The sequence below is a fragment of the Macaca nemestrina genome, chromosome 10, assembly GCF_043159975.1.
Source record: "Macaca nemestrina isolate mMacNem1 chromosome 10, mMacNem.hap1, whole genome shotgun sequence".
NCBI classification, from domain to species: domain Eukaryota; kingdom Metazoa; phylum Chordata; class Mammalia; order Primates; family Cercopithecidae; genus Macaca; species Macaca nemestrina.
Window position 1 is genome coordinate 116,810,692 of NC_092134.1, and position 21,930 is coordinate 116,832,621.

Genomic DNA, 21,930 nt, shown 5'->3' on the forward strand with positions numbered 1-21,930 from the left:
GATGCAAAACAAATCTGTCTTTATGACAAAATAATAGAATAACATTATTTATTTCCTTTTATCAAAGAAGGTAATTGATACACAACAGATGACTTGGTTTTAGGCCCAAAGGTAGCAGCCGCAACATTAATAATGGAAATAATTGAATAGTTATGTATGTAATGCCAGTCACCAGCAGGCTATTTCAAAGTCAGAATAACTCCACACATATTATTTCTATAACTACATTTAAATCATTGTCAGAAACTTGGTTGTGGAGTGAACCTTGAGTATGTGCTGTTAATGTATCAAATTGGGTGAAAAAAAAAAAGGGATTCCTTTCAAAAGTTAAGAGAAATAAGAAATTATTTTGCTGATTAAATATTCAGTAAATGGCATTCTCTTGTCAGTAAAATGGAGAAATAAGCTAAAAATAATTGGCTAAGTCCTATTAAGTTACAGGATTAAGTGTATTGTATTTTCATTCAAAATTGGGTGTTCATTAATTTATAATCGGTAGTATAGCTAAATTGCTATGTTTGTATCAAAATTGAGCATTAAGTTGCTGATAATTTCTCAGCATGAACAGAAGTTGAAACCTACTTAGTTCAGTAGGGCAGCTCAGGGATTTTTTACACAATATGTATATCTTCCCATTTTAAGTTAGAATTAATTCACATTATCTGGTACACATAAACAGCTGGCACTGATTGTCAGCTAAATTAAAGTAGTAATGATCAATGGCTGTTTGTCAGCTAAATTAAAGTAGTAATGATCAATTAGTTTTGTTGGTATCTGAATAATAGCGTTGTTTCATAGCTCTGTATTTCCTAAGGAAGTACAAGGCTTCTAGCTCTTTCATTACAAATTCGCCCTGTGCAATAAGTTCTTTGATCTTCTCTGGATTCTTCACATCTTTGTTTTTAAGGAAAATGTTCTTCAAACGCTTTTTAAAATAGTCTGCTCCTTTTGGATAGTCTCGTCCAAGATACAGCAGCTTCAAAAAGAAAGATTATGTATTTCTAAACAATCCATGTCATATAATAACATTTTAATAAAATTGGCAACATAATTACTTACATTTTTATAAAGTTTTAGTACTTCTCCTCTTAAAGAATTGGCCATTTTCATTTACCATGTAAATTCTCCACTTTTATGCGTAACATGCCTAAAGAAAGGAAAATTTTTTGCAGTTAGCTGCATTGTAGTCTTTAAAAAATCAAAAAAGGTTATATACACTGAGAAAATAACTTCTGAAAAATTCAGTAAATATTTCTTGAGAACTTTTTTGTTCCACGTACTGGGATATAGTTATAAACACTTCAGATAAAATAACCTGCTGTCACAGAATTGACTTTTTCCTATGAGACACTAAGCAAAGATGACGATGATTATGAAAGGTCAGATGAAGGAAATAAGATGAGAAAGTGGATTGTTACAGATAGGTATGTGTACCTCCTTTTATGCCACAGTGGAACGAGCTAGATTTAAATCCTAGTTGCATAACGTACAGATTAATTAACCATGCTGAGCCTGAGTTTTCTTTATCAAACGAGACATTATCTTTACCCTGCTCTCAAGGCAAGGCCAGATCCACTTGAAGGACATTGAGCAGAAGCCTGATCAAATCTTGATGGCTGCTTATCCAAAGGGAGGCTAAAAACTAGCAGAAACTGGGTGAGTTAAACAGGTTGGAATAGATGGGCAGTAAGATTGGTGGTGAAGAGGCCAAATGAACAAGCTGTAAGAGGGTGTCCCTGAGGAACAGGTGACATCCAATGGGATAAATCATGCTTCTTTATGTGTAATATGTTAATGCTACTGAGTAGAGGAGGCTCCTTAAAGGCATCCTGACAGCCTAAACCTAGAAAATAATTCCCACTACCTGTTACAGTTGAATAGTAAGCTCTTAACATTGCATCCCATCAGGTGGATGCAACTGAAATTTGTTCCATTGTGATTGATGTTAATTTTGATTACCCAATTAGAGTCGTATTTGCTAAGACTGTCCATTATAAAATTATTTCTCTGAGGAACCTAGTCCTTTTAATGGAGAATAGCATTTAGAAACTATAATCTGGATGGAATGTTTTAGAAACCAAGGTCTGGGTGCTAGAAATGCTAATCACCATGGGACTGTCACTGTTCCCAGGTCCTCTAAGTGACAAAGCTGCAAGTGTACATACATGCAGATTTAGGTGTTGTGTGTGTGTGTGACTTTTATATTAATCTCCATATAATCTGCTACCTAACATTCAATTCCAATACTACAGGGTTTATTTTCATTTCCCCTCTTTACATGGGTTTAATACTCTTGCCTAACAATGAGAAGTCTGGTTCCCACTTGTCCTTAATAAATTTACTTTTTATAATCATCACCCCTCCTCTCACTATGTAATCAAATTCCTCTTGCTCTCACCATTCAGTGCACACACACTACTCTCTGAGCTCTGCCACCCAATGCCAGAGTGCCACTGCCACCATCCCACATGCATGGTCTTCTCTTCATCCCCCTTTTTTCCAACCTACCCTTCTTGGGCTCAAGCAATTTACACTGCACCACTTCCTCCCTCCTGGATAAGGCTCACCTTTTGTTCCCATTCCAAAAACCTGTGCCACCATTTCCTTCACCCTAACAAGATGCCCTCCTCATCCCCTGCTAGGCTGCTGCTGTGCACAAGTCCCTACCCCCAAAGGCCCTCCTCATTGCATTTGGGCTCCAGTACCCCCTCTCTGGGCTACTACCTTGCCAGTCTTTCTCTCGCCCCCACCCCCCTTCCCCAGATGCCTACCTTGCTCAGTGCCACAAAATGACTTTTGGGCTGAATTACTCTGAAGGGCAAGCAGGAAACAACTTTTTTTTTTTTTTTTTGAGACGAATTCTCGCTCTGTCACCAGGCTGGAGTGCAGTGGTACCATCTCAGCTCACCGCAACCTCCACCTCCCTGGTTCAAGCAATTCCCCTGCCTCAGCCTCCCAAGTAGCTGGGACTACAGGTGTGTGCCACCACGCCTGGCTAATTTTTTTTTTTTTTTTTTTGTATTTTAGTAGAGATGGTGTTTCACCATGTTGGCCAGGATGGTCTCGATCTCCTCACCTCGTGATCTACCCACCTTGGCCTCCCAAAGTGCTGGGATTACAGGCATGAGCCACTGCGCCCGGCCGCAACTTATATTTTAAAAATAGCCTTTTAGATCAGTTTTAAGGGTTATTTTATAGTTAACTAGCAGAAAGTGTGGATTAAAATGACAGTACCATACTCAGTTAAAAATCATTATGGATTAAAATTGCAGTACCATACTCAATTAAAAATCATTGTGCTACATAATTTAAGTTCTCCTGTTACTCTCCTGTTCTGGTTGGACCCCGTAGTACAATAGTGTAGATTCTCATTGTGACTTCACCTGCCCCTTTAGGCGTTTTGCAAAATTTACACCTTTTACAATTTTAAAGTCAGGGTACCAGTGCCTTCATGTATTTCATCTTAAATTTTTATATGTATTAGACATAGAAACTGCATAAAATATGAATGTACAAATATACATCTAGGTACCCATCGTTCAAGTTATGAAACAGAAAATTAGAAGTCTTAGAAGCCCCCTGTGCCCCTCTCCAATTGCTTCTCTTTCCCCATCTCTACCAAGATAGCCTCTAGTGACTTCCTGCTTATTCTCTTTAGTTTTCCCACCACTCATGAACATTGCCCTAAATATTTAATTCCAGCAATTTGAGCAACAAGCACGAATCTAGCAAGGAAAGGGGCAACAATACTGCTGTTAATTAAAAGCAAACAGTCCTAGTCTGGCTTTACCTTCTCCAGGCTTTATGAATCCCTTCTGGAGATGTTAATTTGCAATGTCATGAGTGAATACTGGGCTCCTCACAACTGAAGCATGTGGGAAGATCAGAGTGTAGAACTGATACTTGATTTCCAACCAATACATAGCAAAAATGGGAAGAAGGAAGACTATTTCCTGCTTTAAGCTCACCAACGCCCAACATCAGCTTTCAGGAATAGGTTGAAAAAGAAGGGTAAAAGTGAGTGTCCTCAGTTGGTCCAGTCAGCATAGCACAGAAGACAGCAGGAATTTCATCACCACATGGTCAAGGCAAATGGCGGTAAGAATCTGAGCCAGGCTTGCCTAGGCATAATGTCCTCAGGTTAAAAAGATGGTACAATGGCAGCACGGATCTTGGTGGTAACAACCACCAATGTGAGTCATACTGCTTGATTCTGGACTGACTGCTCTCTACATCAAGAAGCACAACTGTAGTACTGGAATCTCACTTGACCATGCTCCCAGAAATTCCTTTTGCCTATCCTCTATGTTGATTATCCCATTTTCTACATTTCAAAGTGTTCCTTTTACTGGTTTTATTTTTGTTTGTGCGGAGCACATCCTAACTTCTTGAAAAGGGTACATGGAAGGTAAATGAGACCCTGGATGTCTAAAAATGGCTGGCTCCCTCTACTTGTTTGATAGCTTGTCTGAGTATAGAATTGAAAGCTGGAAATAATTTTCTTTCAACATTTTGAAGCAGTCGCTCATCTGTTTGCTTTTACCATTGCTTTTTTTTTTTTTTTTTTTTTTTGAGACGGAGTCTCGCTCTGCCACCCAGGCTGGAGTGCAGTGGCCGGATCTCAGCTCACTGCAAGCTCCGCCTCCTGGGTTCACGCCATTCTCCTGCCTCAGCCTCCCGAGTAGCTGGGACTACAGGCGCCCGCCACCTCGCCCGGCTAGTTTTTTGTATTTTTTAGTAGAGACAGGGTTTCACCGTGTCAGCCAGGATGGTCTCGATCTCCTGACCTCGTGATCCACCCGTCTCGGCCTCCCAAAGTGCTGGGATTACAGGCTTGAGCCACCGCGCCCGGCCTTACCATTGCTATTAAGAAGTTCAAAGCAGTCCTGGTAAGTGATCCTCTGGATGGATGTTATTTTTTCTCTCTCCCCAGAAACTTACAGAATCCTCTCCATGAAGATTTTGAAATGTTAGTCATGTGTTGATAATGGATTTATTTTCATCCATTGTGCTGGACACTCAGTTGGCCCTTGCAATCTGGACGCTTGTTTCCTTCAATTTGGGAAAAAATTTTAAATGATTTCATTCATGATTTCCCCCCTCCTCCATTTTCTTTTTTCTCCCTTCTTGGAACTTTTATTATTTGGATGTTTGAACTTCTAGACACGTTCTCTTCCTTTTTTCTCTACTATTTTCCATTTGTCTTTTTTTTAAGCATGGAGTTTTGCTCGTCACCCAGGCTGGAGTGCAATGGCCTCATCTCGGCTCACTGGAACCTCCGCCTCCTGGGTTCAAGCGATTCTCCTGCCTCAGCCTCCCGAGTAGCTAGGATTACAGGCATCTGCCACTAAGCATGGCTAATTTATGAATTTTTAGTAGAGATCGGTTTTCACCATGTTGGCCAGGCTAGTCTCGAACTCCTGACCTCAGGTGATCCACCCTCCTTGGCTTCCCAAAGTGCTGGGTGGGATTACAGGTGTGAGCCTCTGTGCCCGGCCTTTTATTCAGTTTTATGGGGGATTTTCTCATTTTCATCTTTCAAGTGTTCTATTGAGTTTTTCACTTCTGCTCTTCCTGGACAGTTAATTTTGACCATTCAGATTGCTCTCAGCATAGCTGGAGACTACTACAGAGATGTTAAAAATACTAAAAAGTTAATAATAGAGTAGCCTGGGAATGGGAGTACGGGCTGGAGACCAGGAAGGAATCAAAGATGCACGAGGCAACCTTTGTGGATAACGGATATATTTATTGCCTTGATTGCGGTGATGGCTTCATTGTGTGTGTGTGTATACATATGCATATATATGTATATATACATATCTATATAGTTAGAATAGATACTATATAGTATATAGTGTAGTTTTCCCACCACTTAGCCCTGTTCTTAGACTTTTGCTGGCATTTCTATTCTTTGCAAAAATATATTAAAATATATATTTACAAATAGAGGTAGCCATTTTCAGTATATAGTATACTATGGTGTATATATACTATCTACTATGTAGTAGATAGTATATATAGTATATAGTACATAGTAATTCCTTTTATTTTTGTTTCCATGGAAACAAAAATTATATGTATACTATATATGTATACTATAGGTAGTATATATACTATATAGCACATATATATCTATAAATATGCATATATAGATGTGTATATATGAACCAAATTTATCGAATTATGCTTTATAAGTGTAATTCAGTGTCAATTCTATTTCAGCAAAACTTAAAAAAATAATAGAAATGCCAGCCAAAGTCTAAGAACAGAGCTAAGAGATGCTGAGGTAACACATGGAAGTAGAAATCGATCTAAACCACAAGGCTGCCAATTCGTGGGTAGGAGAGGTGACTCTACCTGCCCCCAGTCAATGGCTGCACAGAATTTGGGGTATGCCTCGCTGGGGAGGGAACCCTGGGAATATACACTTGAATCAGTGAAAAAATCTGAAAGGCACTTGCCACCAGCATAGCAGTGAAGCCATGACCTTTTCTTGCTGAAGGTCATACATGTACTGCTTTTCTGGCTCCTCTTTCGTAGGGAAAAAAAATCACACAGGAACCAACAACATTACTTCTACATTAATACTTGTAAAATTGTACTTACTACTAGTTAATGAGCTAATTCACATAACAAGCATACTATGTAGGCATTTTTTTCTTTCCAAGTGCACTGATTCTTGCTTTCTTGAAATTTTCTGTTGTTTTACTTCAAATAGCTTTTCTGCTTGCTTTCGTCTCTATCACTTCTGAGCTTTCTTCCAAAGTCTGGTCATTCTTTTCTGTCTACTCTTATGAGTGAAAAGACACAAAAGCTTTTTACATCTGTATATATGGGTGAAGCATACAGACTCTGGGCTTCACTTAGGGTGCTCTGAGCGGGCCTTTACTGAGGAACGTCTGATGTCAGTATCTTGGATTGCTCCTCCTGGGCTGGGCGTTCCTCAGAGTTGAGTCTTCCAGTCTTCTAAGCATTTGCCTATTAAACATTAAAAAGTGAAAGAGGAATGCAGGCCCTGTATCCAGCATTATTATACCTAAATTCACTTAATTTTGTTTCCAGTGTGCTTCTCTAGAATGCCTGAGGGTGCCCCAGTCCAGGGACTAGTATTACTTTGTCCAGAAACCTCTAGTCTTTTATGGGAGTAAAGGGGTAGAGTTACTTAGAGGTGTTTCTCAAATAGCTTTCATGTAGTCCACTTCCAATTTCAGGGCCCCTGTTTCAGTGCCTTTTGAGAATTCTGCAGAGTAAATTGGGTTTTTCTGGTGTGCTAAGTCACATTCATTCACCTGTTTTCCAGCTTCTGAAGTTTTATTGCTGTTATCTCCTGTCCCAATTTTTCCAATTTATTTTTATATCATTTTACTATAGATTTAGTCATTTTGGAAGGGAGTAAAATTAGATGAGGGTATTTAACCCACTATATTAACTACTTCATTTTTTAAACTTCTTTTTCTTTGGCAGACAGCCATTAGCAGTGTGAAATAATCTTACTAAGAATGATTCTTAGGCTGGGCATGGTCGCTTGTACCTGTAATCTCAGCACTTTGGTAGCCCAGGGCCGGAGGATGGCTTGAGGTCAGGAGTTTGAGACCAGCCTGGGCAACATAGTGAGACCTTGTCTCTACTGAAAGTAAAAAAAATATTAGCCAGGCATGGTGGCGTGTGCCTGTAGTCTCAGCTATTTGGGAGGCTGAGGTGGGAGGATCGCTTGAGCCCAGGAGGTTGAGGCTGTAGTGAGCCATGATTATTCCACCACTCCAACCCGGGCAAAATTCATTTTGAGACCCTGTCTCAAAACAAAACAAAACAAGCAAACAAAAAACACCTCTTGGGAGCCATGTTCTTTTCACATAATTTAAAATTAAATCTACATAGAAGTAATTTCAAATTGCAAACTATAACCTGTTTAATGCCTAACAGCACACCTTCATTTAATTCACAATTTGTAACTTGTGAAAGCTTTTAGGGACCTGGCTTAAGTTGTCCTTTTTAGTTGTTGGTCTTTTTACAAATTATGTATTATAAAAGACTTGCCTAGCAAAAATGTAACTAGTGTGGCTAAGGTAAATTTGTTCTTCTTTGATATGTTAACTTACATGAATTAATGCAGTTTATCTTTTTTTTTTTTTTTTTTTTTGAGACGGAATCTTGCTCTGTTGCCCAGGTTGGAGTGTAGTGGTGTGATCTTGGCTCACTGCAACCTCCCTGTCCTGGGTTCAAGCGATTCTCATCTCAGCCTCCAGAGTAGCTGGGATTACAGGTGCCTGCCACCACGCCCGGTTAATTTTTCATATTATTTTAGTAGAGACAGGGTTTCACCGTGTTATCCAGGATGGTCTCTATCTCCTGACCTCGTGATCTGCCCGCCTTGGCCTCCCAAAGTGCTGAGATTACAGGTGTGAGCCACCATGCCAGGTAATGCAGTTTATCTTTATGCAGTTGACCTTGAAGCATTTAGGTTTATTTTAGCCATTAAGAGAAACAGGTCTCCTTGGGTTCACAATGTAGTGAATAAACAATTTGAGTTCAGCAGGGTCTGAGGCTGCTCCTGAACTCTGCACGAAGTCATGGAGGTTACTGTTTTAAGTAAAGAGCCAAGAGTTAAGGACTAAGAGAAGACCCCTATTATTCTGAAAACTTGGATGTGTGCGCTGGATGAGACAGCGGTTGCAGTCCCCATTGATAGTTTTTCCCCGCTGCCATTCTAGGCTGAGGAGTTAAGACTGTACCAGTTTCAGTTCTAGGCTAGTGGAGAATTGTCATTTTACTGGGGGTTATGTGGTGCCCAAAGTTGTTAACCATTCTTCCCCACGGGGTAGATACAGTGAGAGCTTCAGTAAAGCCTTTCCTCTAAAAGCCCACTATTTTAAGGTAACTTGGGATTACTATACTGTCTCCTTACCCCCAAGAATCCTAATTTGAGTTGACTGAGGTGTTTTATCATTAAACATTAGTTCTCCTGAAACTAATTTAAAAGGAAACCTTAACTTCCATACCAAACAGCCACGGCAAACTGAGTAAGAACTCTGTACGAAGTCGCTATTAAAATGTTTTTATCTTGCTACCAGGATACGGATGTAAAATGCTAATAACTATTACACAACCTGTAATAGTTACAGGTTACAATGGGGATAATAACACTTTAACCCATAAAGACTAGCTTAGTCCTACTACTTATCTATGAATAATGCATGTAGCCAATAACACTGGAAGGGATCGAGCATTATAAACTTAGAATTCAGAGATGAGAAATGGTGCCAGTAATTTAAAAGTATTTTCAGGTCTCATAATGCTAAAACAGGGTGCCCTACAATTACAGAGAACTCAGTTGGGCTTGAGGAGAACAGCCTCACTTAATTGTAGTTTTCCTGGCGGTGTAAGGTGCCAGCGTTTCTTCGTGTGGGAGGAGACTGAAATTCTGAAGGTTGTGCTACTCATTAGTACAATTAGTCTGTGACCTTGGGAAACTAATGAGTATTTGGGGCCTCACCGATCTTCATGTTAAGGAATATTTTACCCAGGAATTGCTTCATTTTCTATTCTTGTTTAGGGCGCTCTTAGGAAAAAGGACACGTACGCTGCACAGAAAGTAAACAATAGAGCAGAGAGAAGAATCCGAAGGTCAATAATCTTAAAATAAACAACCCTCTGGAGTCAACTTAATTCCCTCTTTAAATTGCCGAATGAGCCCTATCCCCCTGCTGGCTTAAATCGCAGTGGCCCGGGCCGCCCACCGGGTGTCCGCTGCTTGAACCAGGCCCATGCCGGTTCCCTTCTCGAAACCCTCCCAGAAAGACTGAGCCCCAACACACTCTAGGAAATAAACCGTCAAGGTCAGGAGACGCTCAGAACCCTCTTCCCACAGCCGGTGGTCCTCGCCCAGAGCGTATTTCCCCTGCAGACCCCAGGATCCGGGAAACGGAACAAAACTCCCAGGCGCCGGCACTCACGCACTTTCCGGCACGCCGGAGCCGCAAAACCTTCGACCGCTTCGACTCCCCTGTCCGTCTACTGCGAAGCGCGGCGGGGTTTGGGGAGGAGGGCAACCTGTCAGTAAAGGGGGCGGGGCGCCGGCCGGAAGAGCCTGCTGCGGCTGCGGTCTTTTCCTGGAGCGCAAGTGGGCGGGACCTGTCGTCCGGACAACCCGGGAGCGTTTGTTCACATAATTTCAGCTTCGACTCTGCGGTGGAACTTGACTCCTAATGGTGAGCAAGGCAAATGAGGCAGACAGGTGGAGGGGCGACCATTGATTCTGCCTCACCAGTGTTAAATGATGTAATAAGAGCCGGTCATATTTTACAGAGAAGCGGGTCGGTTTGGGAAATAACTCATACCTCGGGGTGGGTCGGCCCTCTTCTCAGCAATAGCTTTCCTTACCTGGATCGGGCGGACGGGTAGGAGTCCCAAACCGATTTCTGCAAACGGGAGATGGTCAAAGCTGTCACACGGTATCCTGATCTCGAATGTTGCTGAGCTTGAAAAAAATTGGTCCCAACTTAGTAATTTCCAGTAATGATAGACGTTCCCACTAAATTCTCTTATAGCAACTTGGCGGAAATGTTTTAGTACCTCTCCAGCAGTTAATTAAAAGCTAATGCAGTTTACTCTGCTTTGGAAAGATATTTTATGTCGTCTTTTGTGGGACTATGAATTGTTTTGTGATTCAAGGTACTCATCCTGCGTTAAATATGATAAAGCTTCTCATTTTGTTTTTCTGCACTCCTCAACTGCCATGTTTTCACCAAGGAGACAGGCCAACATGTAGCTATGAGAGTATCTCTGTCTGGTTTTCTTAAATGTGGTTTCCATCAAGACATTTTCTCTAATTAAAACCAGAGGAAGTGGAGAATGTCATTACTTAATTATTTAATTCATTAATTAAGGGAAAATATGGAGTGCATTCTTTATACTTGGCACTAGGCTAGAAGTCAAGAATTCCAGAAGAACATGATGACAGCTCTGCTTATGGGATACAGATTAAACAAATTAATTACAATACAGTTTTACAACTGTAACAATTGAAGTATCTAAAATGGGGTAACACAAAGTTGGAAATGATGAAATCAGTGAGGGGAAACAACGTAAGGAAAGAGTGGTGCTTTTCAACCTGTTTTAAAGTATAAATACGAGTTTTCCACAAATGGTGGGAAGAAATAGGAATGGAGGCCTGGCGCGGTGGCTCACCCCTGTAATCCCAGCACTTTGGGAGGCTGAGGCAGGCGGATCACAATGTCAGGAGTTCGAGACCAGCCTGGACAACATGGTGAAACCCCGTCTCTACTAAAAATACAAAAATTAGCCTGGCGTGGTGGCACGCGCCTGTAATTCCAGCTACTCAGGAGGCTGAAGCAGGAGAATCGCTTGAACCCAGGAGGCGGAGGTTGCAGTAAGCCGAGATTGTGCCACTGCACTCCAGCGTGGGCTACACAGCGTGACTCAAAAAAAAAAAAAAAAAGAAGAAGTGGGGAGTGGAGAGCATTCCTGGCAGAATGCAAATGGAACCTAAGTCAATTTACAATTGCTAATAAATTGGGAGAACAGTAAGCACTTACTTGTTGCCTTCCAATTTGTTACCTAAGTTTCTTCTTCGTCTTAGATTCTTCTCCCAGTGTTTCTCAAAGTGTGGCCCCTGTAAGCACTTACTTGTTACCTTCCAATTTGTTACCTAAGTTTCTTCTTCTTCTTAGATCCTTCTCCCAGTGTTTCTCGAAGTGTGGCCCCTGGAACATTTACTTCTAATGCACCCAGAGTACTTGTTAAAAATACAGATTCCAGGAACCCACTCAACTCCAAATCTACTGTATTAGTTTCCTAAGGCTGCCAAGTAAGGAATTGCCACAAACTAAGTGCTTAAAGAAAAGCATTTTATTGTCTCGCAGTTCTGGAGACTGGAAGACCAAGATCAAAGTGTCAGTAGGTCTGTGATACCTCTGAGGGCCTTAGGGAGAGATCTGTTCAGACCTTTCCTGGCTTCTGGTAGTTCCTTGGTTTGTGGCAACAAAACTTCATTCTTTACATAGCATTCTCCATCTGAGTATATATATCCAAGTTTCCTTTATTATTATTATCATTATATAAGGACACAAATCATATTGGATTAGGGGCCCACGCTATTCAGTATGGCTTCATCTTAATTTAACTAATAAAATCAGTAATGACCTTATCTCCCAGTTAGGTCAAATTCTGAAGTACTGGGGATCAGGTTTCAACATATGAATTTTTTTTTTTTTTCTTTGAGACTGTCTCGCTTTGTCACCCAGGCTGGAGTGCAGTGGCACCATCATGGCTTACCGAAGCCTCAGCCTCCCTGGTTCAAGCAATCTTCTCAACTCAGCCTCCTGAAGAGCTGGGAGTACAAGGCACGCGCCACCACACCCAGCTAATTTTTAATTTTTTTTCAGAGATAGGGTCTCGCTTTGTTGCCCAGGCTGCCCTCAAACTCCTGGGCTCAAGTGATTCTCTCCCACTTTGACCTCCCAAAATGCTGGGATTACAGGACTAAGCCAGTGCACCCAGCCAAAACAGGATTTTTTTTTTTTTTTTTTTTTTTTGAGGCAGAATTTTGCTCTGTTGCCCAGGCTGGAGTGCAATGGCGAGATCTCAGCTCACTGAAACCTCTGACTACCGGGTTCAAGCAATTCTCCTGCCTCAGCCTCCTGAGTAGCTGGGATTACAGGCTCATGCCACCACACCCAGCTAATTTTTGTATTTTTAGTAGAGACAGGGTTTCACCATGTTGGCCAGGCTGGTCTTGACCTCAGGTGATCCACCCGCCTCTGCCTTCTAAAGTACTGGGATTACAGCCGTGAGCCACCGCACCCGGACAACATGTAATTTTTTGAGGGATACAATTCAATCCATAACATCTACTGAACCACAATGTAGGAAGAGGAGTGAGTGTATACACGTTTAGTCCATAAATATGCATTTCTAACAAGCTTCCCGTATGATTCTTATGCCCTCTGAACTTTGAGAACTACTTCACTACATAGTGAGTAGCTCTTATGACATATAGGAGGAGTGAGGATATGTACTTACCCCAAACCTGATTTATATTAAAAGCACAAGTGAGAAGTGACAATTTGCCCCTCTTTAAAATATGGCTACTTGAGAACCGGAGCAATGCTATTTACATATTCAGCTGTTTAGTACTTATTTCACGATGGAAGTATGTTAACTCTTAATTGATAGAAACTATGATAAAAATAGAATCTATTTGTAAAAATTATATGGCAGCAAAGTCTCTACTATTCTATCTCCAGTGCCTCAGAGTGCCTTGTGTGTAAATCATTAATTAATATCTGCTGAGTGAATTACTGTAATATATGCACTCTTCAAGAAGATGGAATCTACTGATCTGTGTTAAACTTCAGTTTTACATGGTATAATCTTGTGGGATGAACCAATATTTCCCACCTATAACTCTTCAAATATGTAAAGTGTCTTGTATTCACATGATCTCCTACATATTCCTTACCAGAAATCTGATAAACACGTGAGCCTAATCAGGAAAGTATAAGTGGTATTATTGTAACTATGAATCTTTTTTGAAATGCTGTGCTTTCCAAAATAATTTCCAGAAAAGAATAGATTTGCCTTAAAACACGTTGCTGAATAGAATCTTCATTTTATCATAGCTTTGCCTGCTTTATTTATTTGTTTGTTTGTTTGTTTATTTATTTATTTATTTATTTATTTCTGAGTCTTGCTCTGTCACCCAGGCTGGAGTGCAGTGGTGTGATCTTGGCTCACTGCAACCCCCGCTTCCCAGGTTCAAGTGACTCTCCTGCCTCAGCCTCCTGAGTAGCTGGGACTACAGGCGCATGCCACCACGCCCGGCCAATTTTTTGTATTTTTAGTAGAGACGGGGTTTCACCGTGTTAGCCAGGATGGCCTCCATCTCCTGATCCCGTGATCCACCTTCCTCAGCCTGCCAAAGTGCTGGGATTACAGGTGTGAGCCACCACACCCAGCCGCCTGCTGTATTTATTCATTTTTTGGAAACGGGGTCTTGCTCTGCTGCCCAGGCTGAATGTCATGGCTCACTGCAGCCTTGACCTCCTGGGCTCAAGTGATCTTCCCACCTCAGCCTCCCAAGTAGCTGGGACCATAGGCATGTGCCTCCATGCTTGGCTAATTTTTTAAAATTTTTTGTAGAGACAGGGTCTTCTTGTTTTGCCTGGGCTGGTCTTGAATTCTTGGGCTCAAGTGATCCTCCCGCCTTGGCCTCCCTGAGTGCTGAAATTACAGGAGTGAGCCACTGTACAAGGCTGCTTTGTGTGCTTTAAATAACTGATTCCCTTTCTATAAAAATCATCAATCTAACTTTACAGAAAGGTTATTTCTTTATGAGATCATTCCCACACTTGCAAATTTGACATTAGTGCACATAATTGGTCAATAATTTATTGTCCTTTGAACCCTTTAAACTAGTGCCTTCTTGACTAGTACTCTGTTTAGTAACAGGGCATTTCATTAAACATAGATCATTGATTGACCTAAGAAATAGTGTAAAATCTACATACAAAAAAAATGCTTCAGTAGGTGAACTTAGCTTTCCTATACTTATTTGTAGTTTTGTCTGAACTGTTTTTAAAAAAGCATTTTATTTTGGGATAACTTTAGATTTGCAAGGAAACTTACAAAGATGGTACAGAGAGTTCCCTTATGCCCTTTACCAAGTTTCTTCTAATTTTAACATCTTACATAATCATGATACTTTTGTATCAGAATTCTCTTTAAAATTGATCAATTCTTTTGTTTTCCAACTTTTAGGGTCCTAAAGCAAAAAAGGTATGTAGAATTTTTTTCAAAATAGATAGTTGTGTAATCACTTACAGTGTGTGAACAGAATATTTACAGAATTATAGTTTTAGTTTGTAGAGTTTACTAAGCTTACTTTTTAGACATTAATGTAGTTTAAATCATGGAATCATCCTTTATAACAATAGGACATATGTCAAATTTGACATAAGAGAGTTCTAATTTCACAAATACTTTAAAAAATAGCTTTTAATTTTTACTTGTGTGTAGACTTGCAGCTTTTTGTTAATTCTGCTCTAGAAAATGTTGGATTAGGAACCCCTTTTTCTTCACTTCAGATACATATATAAAATTTTAATTATAAAATGTGCTATGGCTTTAAAGTGAAATCTAAGGTAATACGACTTTAAATGGGTTGCATGGTAACACGTACTTGGTGTTTTTTTAAGAGTGAGATGCCGTCACCCAGGCTGGAGTGCAGTGGCATGGTCTTGGCTTACTGCAACCTCCACCTTCCAGGTTCAAGCAATTCTCCCACCTCAGCCTCTTGATTAGCTGGGATTACAGGCACACGCCACTATGCCCAGCTAATTTTTGTATGTTTTGGTAGAGACAGGGTTTCACCTTGTTGGCCAGGCTGGTCTCGAACTCTTGACCTCAAGTGATCCGCCAGCCTCAACTTCCCAGAGTGCTGGGATTACAGGCGTGAGCCACTGTGCCCGGCTTTTACTCTGTTTTCATAGCACATGCATTCGTGCATACCTCAGTTATAACCCTTCTATCATTTATTGTAATTATTTATAATGGTGAGCTTTTCATGGTCAGGAGCGTGTCATATTTTTACATCTATAATGTTTAGCACAGTGCCTGGCACATAGTAGAAATTCAATCAATATTTGTTGAATGAATATGTGAAACCCCATTTAATCTACCACCCTTAAAAACACTTGGGCTCTTTAAAGGAGATTATATAAAGTGTATTCGGTATTTATACAGTCAAACATTTCTTCAAGAAATACCATTGAATGCCTTCTTTGTTTGCTTCTGTCAGTCGCTTGGACCCATGACCAACCTGATATTCTTTTAGGAACTGTGGATATAACTGAACAAAATTTATGAAGGCTCTGGAAGCATTCTTATGGGGGAAGCATTCTGGAGGGCCTCTGTGTCTCTATAATCATTCATGGATTTGTATGGACATTCATTTTGTGCTTTAGACTGTGAAATCTTAGAGGGATCATTTTAAATCTGAAAACTCATTGTTTTAAATTACCTTGGTGCTTCATGATATACATGGGTGGGCTATTATGTCGATGGTATTGTTTCTCCGAAAGAATGGTGAGATTCTTCCTATGAAATTTGCAACCAAACCCAGAGAAGAAATCACTTACTTTTTTTTTTTTTTTTTTTTTTTTTTTTGAGACAGAGGCTCGCTCTGTTGCCCAGGCTGGAGTGCAGTGGCACAATCTCGGCTTACTGCAACCTCTGCCTCCCAGGTTCAAGCAAAGAAACCACTTACTTTTTAATTATTTTACTTTTAAATATCGCAGTTTGGAGATGAGGTGTTCTATAAAGGGAAGTTACAGTGTAGGTAGGAAAACATTGAAGGATATATTTTATACTTTCTGGCTTTTTAAAGTTTTCTTAAGGGAAAATTAATAAACACACATGGTACAAAATAAAAATAGCATTAAAAAATTGAAACTTTTTTCCACCCAAAACATTACATCTGCCTTCTTAGAACCACTGCACATCTTTTCATACATTTTCTAAATGTTAAAGGGTGCACTTATGTACACACATACAGACACATACAGACCCCCTTTCTCCTCGCATATGGGAGCATTCCGCACCTTCTATTTTTCACTTAATATTTTATTAATTACAGGATACTCATCTTTTTACATTTTAACATTACTGAAATTGAGATGTGTTTTATGATAGTATCTTACAATCATTGTAGTCCTGGATTGACATCCACTTCTTCAACAGAGAATGTTTGCTTCTATCTGTCCCTTGGGCTTCTTACCAGTCTGATACTACTTAAATTCTATACTTGAGGGTTTTGGACCACACCAACGGTGTGAGTCAGACTTCAAATCCACATGAACTGGCTTGTGGTTTAAATTCTCAGGAATTTTTTTTTCTTCTACCAGTGTCAGAGTTGAGATATGCAAGTTTTTGTTTGTTTGTTTGTTAGTTTGCTATGCATTACTGTGTTGTGGGATTGTTTGTCTTTCCCTATATCCAGTTTTATACAGGTGTTGCCTTTAACTGCCATCTTAGGCATTATTTCCTTTTTTGGGACATAATAAATACATCTTACATCTAATGACGTCTTAGGTTCAATGGAGTAAGTATACCTTGGGGACCTTTATGTTTTGGCGTATTGAAATTACCTCACTCTTTTTCATGACTGCATCATATCCCATTGAAAGTACGCAGCATGATTTTTATGTTAGCCCTTATTTTGCTATCACAGTCAAGGCAGGAATGAAGATCCTTATATATAAGTTCTTGCAAACATGGAAGAATATTTATTTCATTGATTTAGCAGTGTTCAAGGCATTAAGTGAACAGCAGCAAGACCAAGTTCCTGCCTTCATGAAGCTTACATTCAACTTGAGGGTGGGAAGTGAGACAGGAAAATAAATAAGGTAGCTTTTAATACATAGAAACTAAGAGGTCATGAAAAATGTGGAGTAGGGCTAATGATGATGCTATTTCTTATAATATGATTAAGGAATAAAATTTAAGAAGAGATCTGGATGAAGCAAGGCAATAGGTCAGTAATGACCTGGGGGAATGAGTATCCTAAGCAGGAGAAACAGCTGTTGTGAGTAATCATCGTTTAGAATGACCTTGGCGAAATGCCGGTGTGGTGAGAACAGGCTGAGTGAGGTAGAAAGTGAAAGATAAAAACATGGCATGGAGATCGTGGTTAATCAGGAGCTGGTTTGTAGTTCATGGCCAAGTAAGCCATGGTAAAGTATTTGGGTTTTACTGTGAGTGTGATGGGCAGCCTGAGAAAGTTGTAAACAGAAGAGTGCCATGATCTGATTTACATTTTTAAAGGATCAGTTTGATTGCCATGTGGAAAATTCACTGTAGGGGGACACAAGGGTAAAAGTAAGAGTACCCTTTAGGAATCCATTACAGCAGTCTAGGTGAGAAATCTTCAAACTAAGAAGTAAAGCATACTCTGGCAGGTGTACAAAGATTTTCTAAGGACACAAGGACACAGTTTTATGGAAATCAATCTTCAGATGATTGACTTCCATATTTACCTTTTCCTGAGAAAATGTAGTTATCCTGCCATTTGACCATTGCATCCTGTTCTGTCACAATCACCCTTCTTAGTAAAGCTTATCTGTTATCTACTCCCATTCTCACTGTGATTCTTTGCCCTTGCGCCTGGGATGTGAAACCATCAGACAATTCAAAATGCTGATGTTGGCAAAGCTTTCTTTAATCAAGACACCCAAGGACCTCCTGGTTTTGTCTGCCTTACCTGTCTTTTTGGAAGTGGTGAAATGTGTCATTAGAAGTATTGAGATATTGTGAATTTATACATACTGTAATGTGAAGTGGTGATCATTTTTGTTTAGTTACATTGCCCCTGAGATTATTATCAAATTATGGTACCAAAAAATTTATCAAGTTACATCGTGAGAGACTTTTTGGTACTATCATTTGATAACAATCAATGTTTTGGTACCAGACTACAAAGATAATATAATTAATTTTTTAATGAAGAAAGATTAGGGTATTAGTAAAAATGTGAGTGTAATATTTTTACGCAGATTTCAAAGTTGCCTTTTGAAACTTCATGTAATTTAAATTAGTATTGTTCATTGCAAAAGTTAGAAAATTGTGTAAGACTATAGAAAAGGTTATGATATCTGATGTACTGTTAAAAAACCCATCACTTCCTTTATATTAATATATTTTTTTCAGAAACCACTGTACTTCACAGAATACATGAAATACAGAAAACTGTGATTAGACTATGAGAAGAATTGCCTTACAAATTGATGAATACATAGATGATTCCAGTTAGTCTCAGTTAATAATTTATGAGTTTTCTTCCAGTGAAGAAAATGGCATTATTAATACAGATTTGATATTCAAAGTATTGTTTAGGAATACAACTGTGAAGAGATTTTATAAAACTTTTAATACTTTTATTTGAATTGATTGTATTTTATTTGATTAAAATCGTGCTCAACTATCTCCAGAAATGGGAGTGTAATGAATGGGCAAAAGGGGGGTGCTTATTGCTATAGTCTGTACTTTAAATTCTATTTTCATTTAGGAACACTGTCTTCACAAACAGACTTCAGTTGCCAAAGAGTTAGTCCTGGTTTTTATGGAACATTCAGTGCTGACACTAAAATATAAATGGTATTAAGTTCAGGACATTAAAATTACATCTTTGTAAAACAACATATGAGGGAATTAAATCAATTTACATCTGACTCATAATCAAAAATGAGATAGGTTGCCATGAAGATGCATATCAACATATTTATTTGTCCAAAAAAATGAAGTCAAGACTGTCTGATAGAAAGCAAGTCTGATATGGCCATTTAGTTTAAGTTCGAAAACAGTTTTGCCAATTAGGTAAATGGTAGACATTTTTTATACTTCAAATGAGCTAAATCTGTAACTTTAAGATTTCGGTGAAAGTGATAAGATAAAAAATTATCAAAAATAATATTTTGATCTTTCCAATTTCATTAATACTAGGCTTAAGATTTTTGGGACCGCCATTTCTGCTAAAAACAATAAATAATGCTCACTACAATATATACATATAGATCAAAGCTCTCATCTTAAAAGCATTTAAGAGGCGATAATATAGGACGAAATTATCAGGAAAAAACCTGAGTGAAGACATGAACCAAAGAAGTAATGGAAGCACTACAACTGTTTTTGGTTTTTGTTTATTTTATTTTATTTTAGAGACAGGATCTTGCTATCACCCAGGCTGGAGTACGGTGGTGTAATTACAGCTAACTGTAGCCTCAACCTCCCAGGCTCAAGTGATCCTCCCACCTCAGCCTCCTGAGACTACAACCATGTGCTACCATGCCTGGAAATTGTTTTTTCTTTTTCTCTTTTTCTTTTTTTTAGAGATGGGATCCCACTGTGTTGTCCAGGCTAGTCTCAAACTCCTGGGCTCAAGCAATTCTGCTTTGGCCTCCCAAAGTGCTGGAATTGCAGGCATGAATCACCATGCCCATTCCAAAGCAATTTTTATCATGAGGGTATTTGCAGAGCTGGGCAGAACTTGAGCTTTGGTCTTCATAGCAAAAATGAAAGCCAGACAGTGGAATGATGTCTTCAATGTGCTGAAAGAAAATAGCTGCCAACTTAGAATTCTGTACCAACTTAAATAAGTTTTCAAAAATAAAGGTGGAATAAAAACATTTTCTCATAAACAAAAACTGAGTTTGCCACCTGCAAAACAGATTATATATGTATGGTATAAAACAATAATCATAATAAAAAAATGTGGGTTTAACAGTAATTAAGATACATGACAACAAACAACCCAGATGTTCATCAGTTGATTAATCAATAAACAAAATTTGGTATATCTATGCATTGGAATATTATTTGGGCATAAGAAGAAAGTACTGATGCATGATAGAGCATGGATGAACCTTGAAAGCATGCTAAATGGAAGAAGCCAGTCACAAAAGACCACTTTTTACATGATTACAGTTATATGAAGTGTCCAGAAGAGGCAAATCTACAGAGACAGAAAGTAGATTAATAGTTTCCATGAGCTAGGGATTTGGAAGAAGTGGAGAGTAACTACTAATGAGTATGAGATTTCTATTTCGGGGTGATGAAAAATGTTCTAAAATTGATTGTGGTGATGGTTACACAACTCTGTGAATATACTACCACATCTAGCTAATTAAATTGTGCACTTTATATGGGTGATTTGCATGGTGTGTGAATTATATCTCAATAAAACTATTGTTAAAAACATGCATGATAATACTCATGTATAATTTGGTAGGGGAAGGACGGATTGAGTTAAGACATTCTAAAGTCCTTGGGAAAGAGGATACAGGTCTTGATATAGTAGGCGTATTTGTTGACTTTCTATAGTAGCCATTAAAATTACACAGTGTATAACTTCTAAACTGGTAGAGAGAACATAGTGGAATAATAAAAAAATCAATCAATTGAAAAGTTACCAAGAAATAATACAGAATAACACCCAAAAGTAAGATAGTATATTTAAGCCCAAATATATCAGTAAATACATGGAATATAAATGGGTCTATTACTCTTGTTAAAAGAGAAAGATTGTCAGATGGGATAAAGAATGAAATCCAACAATAATCTTTTTACAAACAGCCACCTTAGGAATAAAGATTCCAGCAATTTGGGAGACTGAGGCAGGAGGATCACTTGAGTCCAGGAGTTTGAGACCAGCCTGGACAACATAGACCCCATATCTACAAAAAGTAAAATATTAAAAAAAACTTTAAATACAGAAAAGTTGGAAGTGAAATGATGGAAAAAGTCATACTATGTAAATTACTAAAAAAACAAAAGTTGATATAGCTGTATTAATATTAGACATAATAGACTTTAAGACAAAAAGCACTTTTAGAAATAAAGAGGGACATTTTGTGGTGATCAAGATTTTTGTTTGTTTTGTTTTGAGCAGTGGTTTCACCAGAAGCCCAAATCCCAGCATTACCCAGTATACCCACGTGCAGGTTGTTACATGAGTATATTGGATGATGCTGGGATTTGGGCTTCTGGTGAAACCATTGCTCAACTAGTGAACTTAGTACCAGTACGTAGTTTTTCAACCCTTGCCCCCTGCTCCCTCCCCTCTTTTAGAGTCCCCAGTGTCTATTGTTTCTACCCTTATGACCATGTGTACTCATTGTACTTATAAGTGAGGACATGCAGTATTTGCTTTTCTGTTTCTGCTTTAATTCACTTAGGGTAATGGCCTCCAACTGTAGTCATATTGCTGCAAAGGACATAATTTCTTTCTTTTTATGGCTGTATAGTATGCTATGATGTGTAAGTACCTCATTTTCCTTCTTTCCTTCCTTTCCTTCCTTTCTTTCTTTCCTTCCTTTCTTTTCTCTCTTTCTCTTCTTCTCTCCTTCCCTTCCTCCC

The 21,930-nt window shown here is 39.0% G+C and overlaps 2 protein-coding genes across 16 annotated transcripts in view; one reads left to right on the forward strand and one right to left on the reverse strand.

Annotated features, from left to right (window-relative positions):
* Positions 1-34: 34 nt before the first annotated feature.
* Positions 35-10,107, reverse strand: LOC105492134 (electron transfer flavoprotein regulatory factor 1). Of its 6 annotated transcripts, none has more exons than XM_011759088.2 (4): positions 9,961-10,087; positions 6,610-6,981; positions 1,060-1,147; positions 35-976 (listed from the first exon to the last, which is right to left on the reverse strand). In XM_011759088.2, the coding sequence occupies exons 3-4, from the start codon at positions 1,108-1,110 to the stop codon at positions 755-757; spliced, it is 273 nt and encodes a 90-aa protein (XP_011757390.1). In that variant the 5' UTR covers positions 1,111-1,147; positions 6,610-6,981; positions 9,961-10,087; the 3' UTR covers positions 35-754. The 6 variants fall into 6 exon arrangements, with proteins under 6 accessions (XP_011757390.1, XP_011757391.1, XP_011757394.1 ...); XM_011759089.2 differs by having other exon boundaries at positions 9,957-10,081; XM_011759092.3 differs by lacking the exon at positions 9,961-10,087 and adding an exon at positions 9,819-9,932.
* Positions 10,108-10,135: 28 nt separating this feature from the next.
* Positions 10,136-21,930, forward strand: part of DNAI7 (dynein axonemal intermediate chain 7) — an 81,492-nt gene continuing 69,697 nt past the window's right edge. For 3 of the 10 annotated variants that reach the window (XM_071072033.1, XM_071072036.1, XM_024796149.2), the window contains exon 1: positions 10,136-10,211. In XM_071072033.1, coding sequence (XP_070928134.1) covers positions 10,209-10,211 — 3 coding nt within the window. In that variant the 5' untranslated portion in view covers positions 10,136-10,208. Of the gene's footprint in view, positions 10,212-14,781; positions 14,800-21,930 lie in introns of those variants that run through there. The other 7 variants (XM_071072031.1, XM_071072035.1, XM_071072026.1 and 4 more) reach the window with 6 other exon arrangements.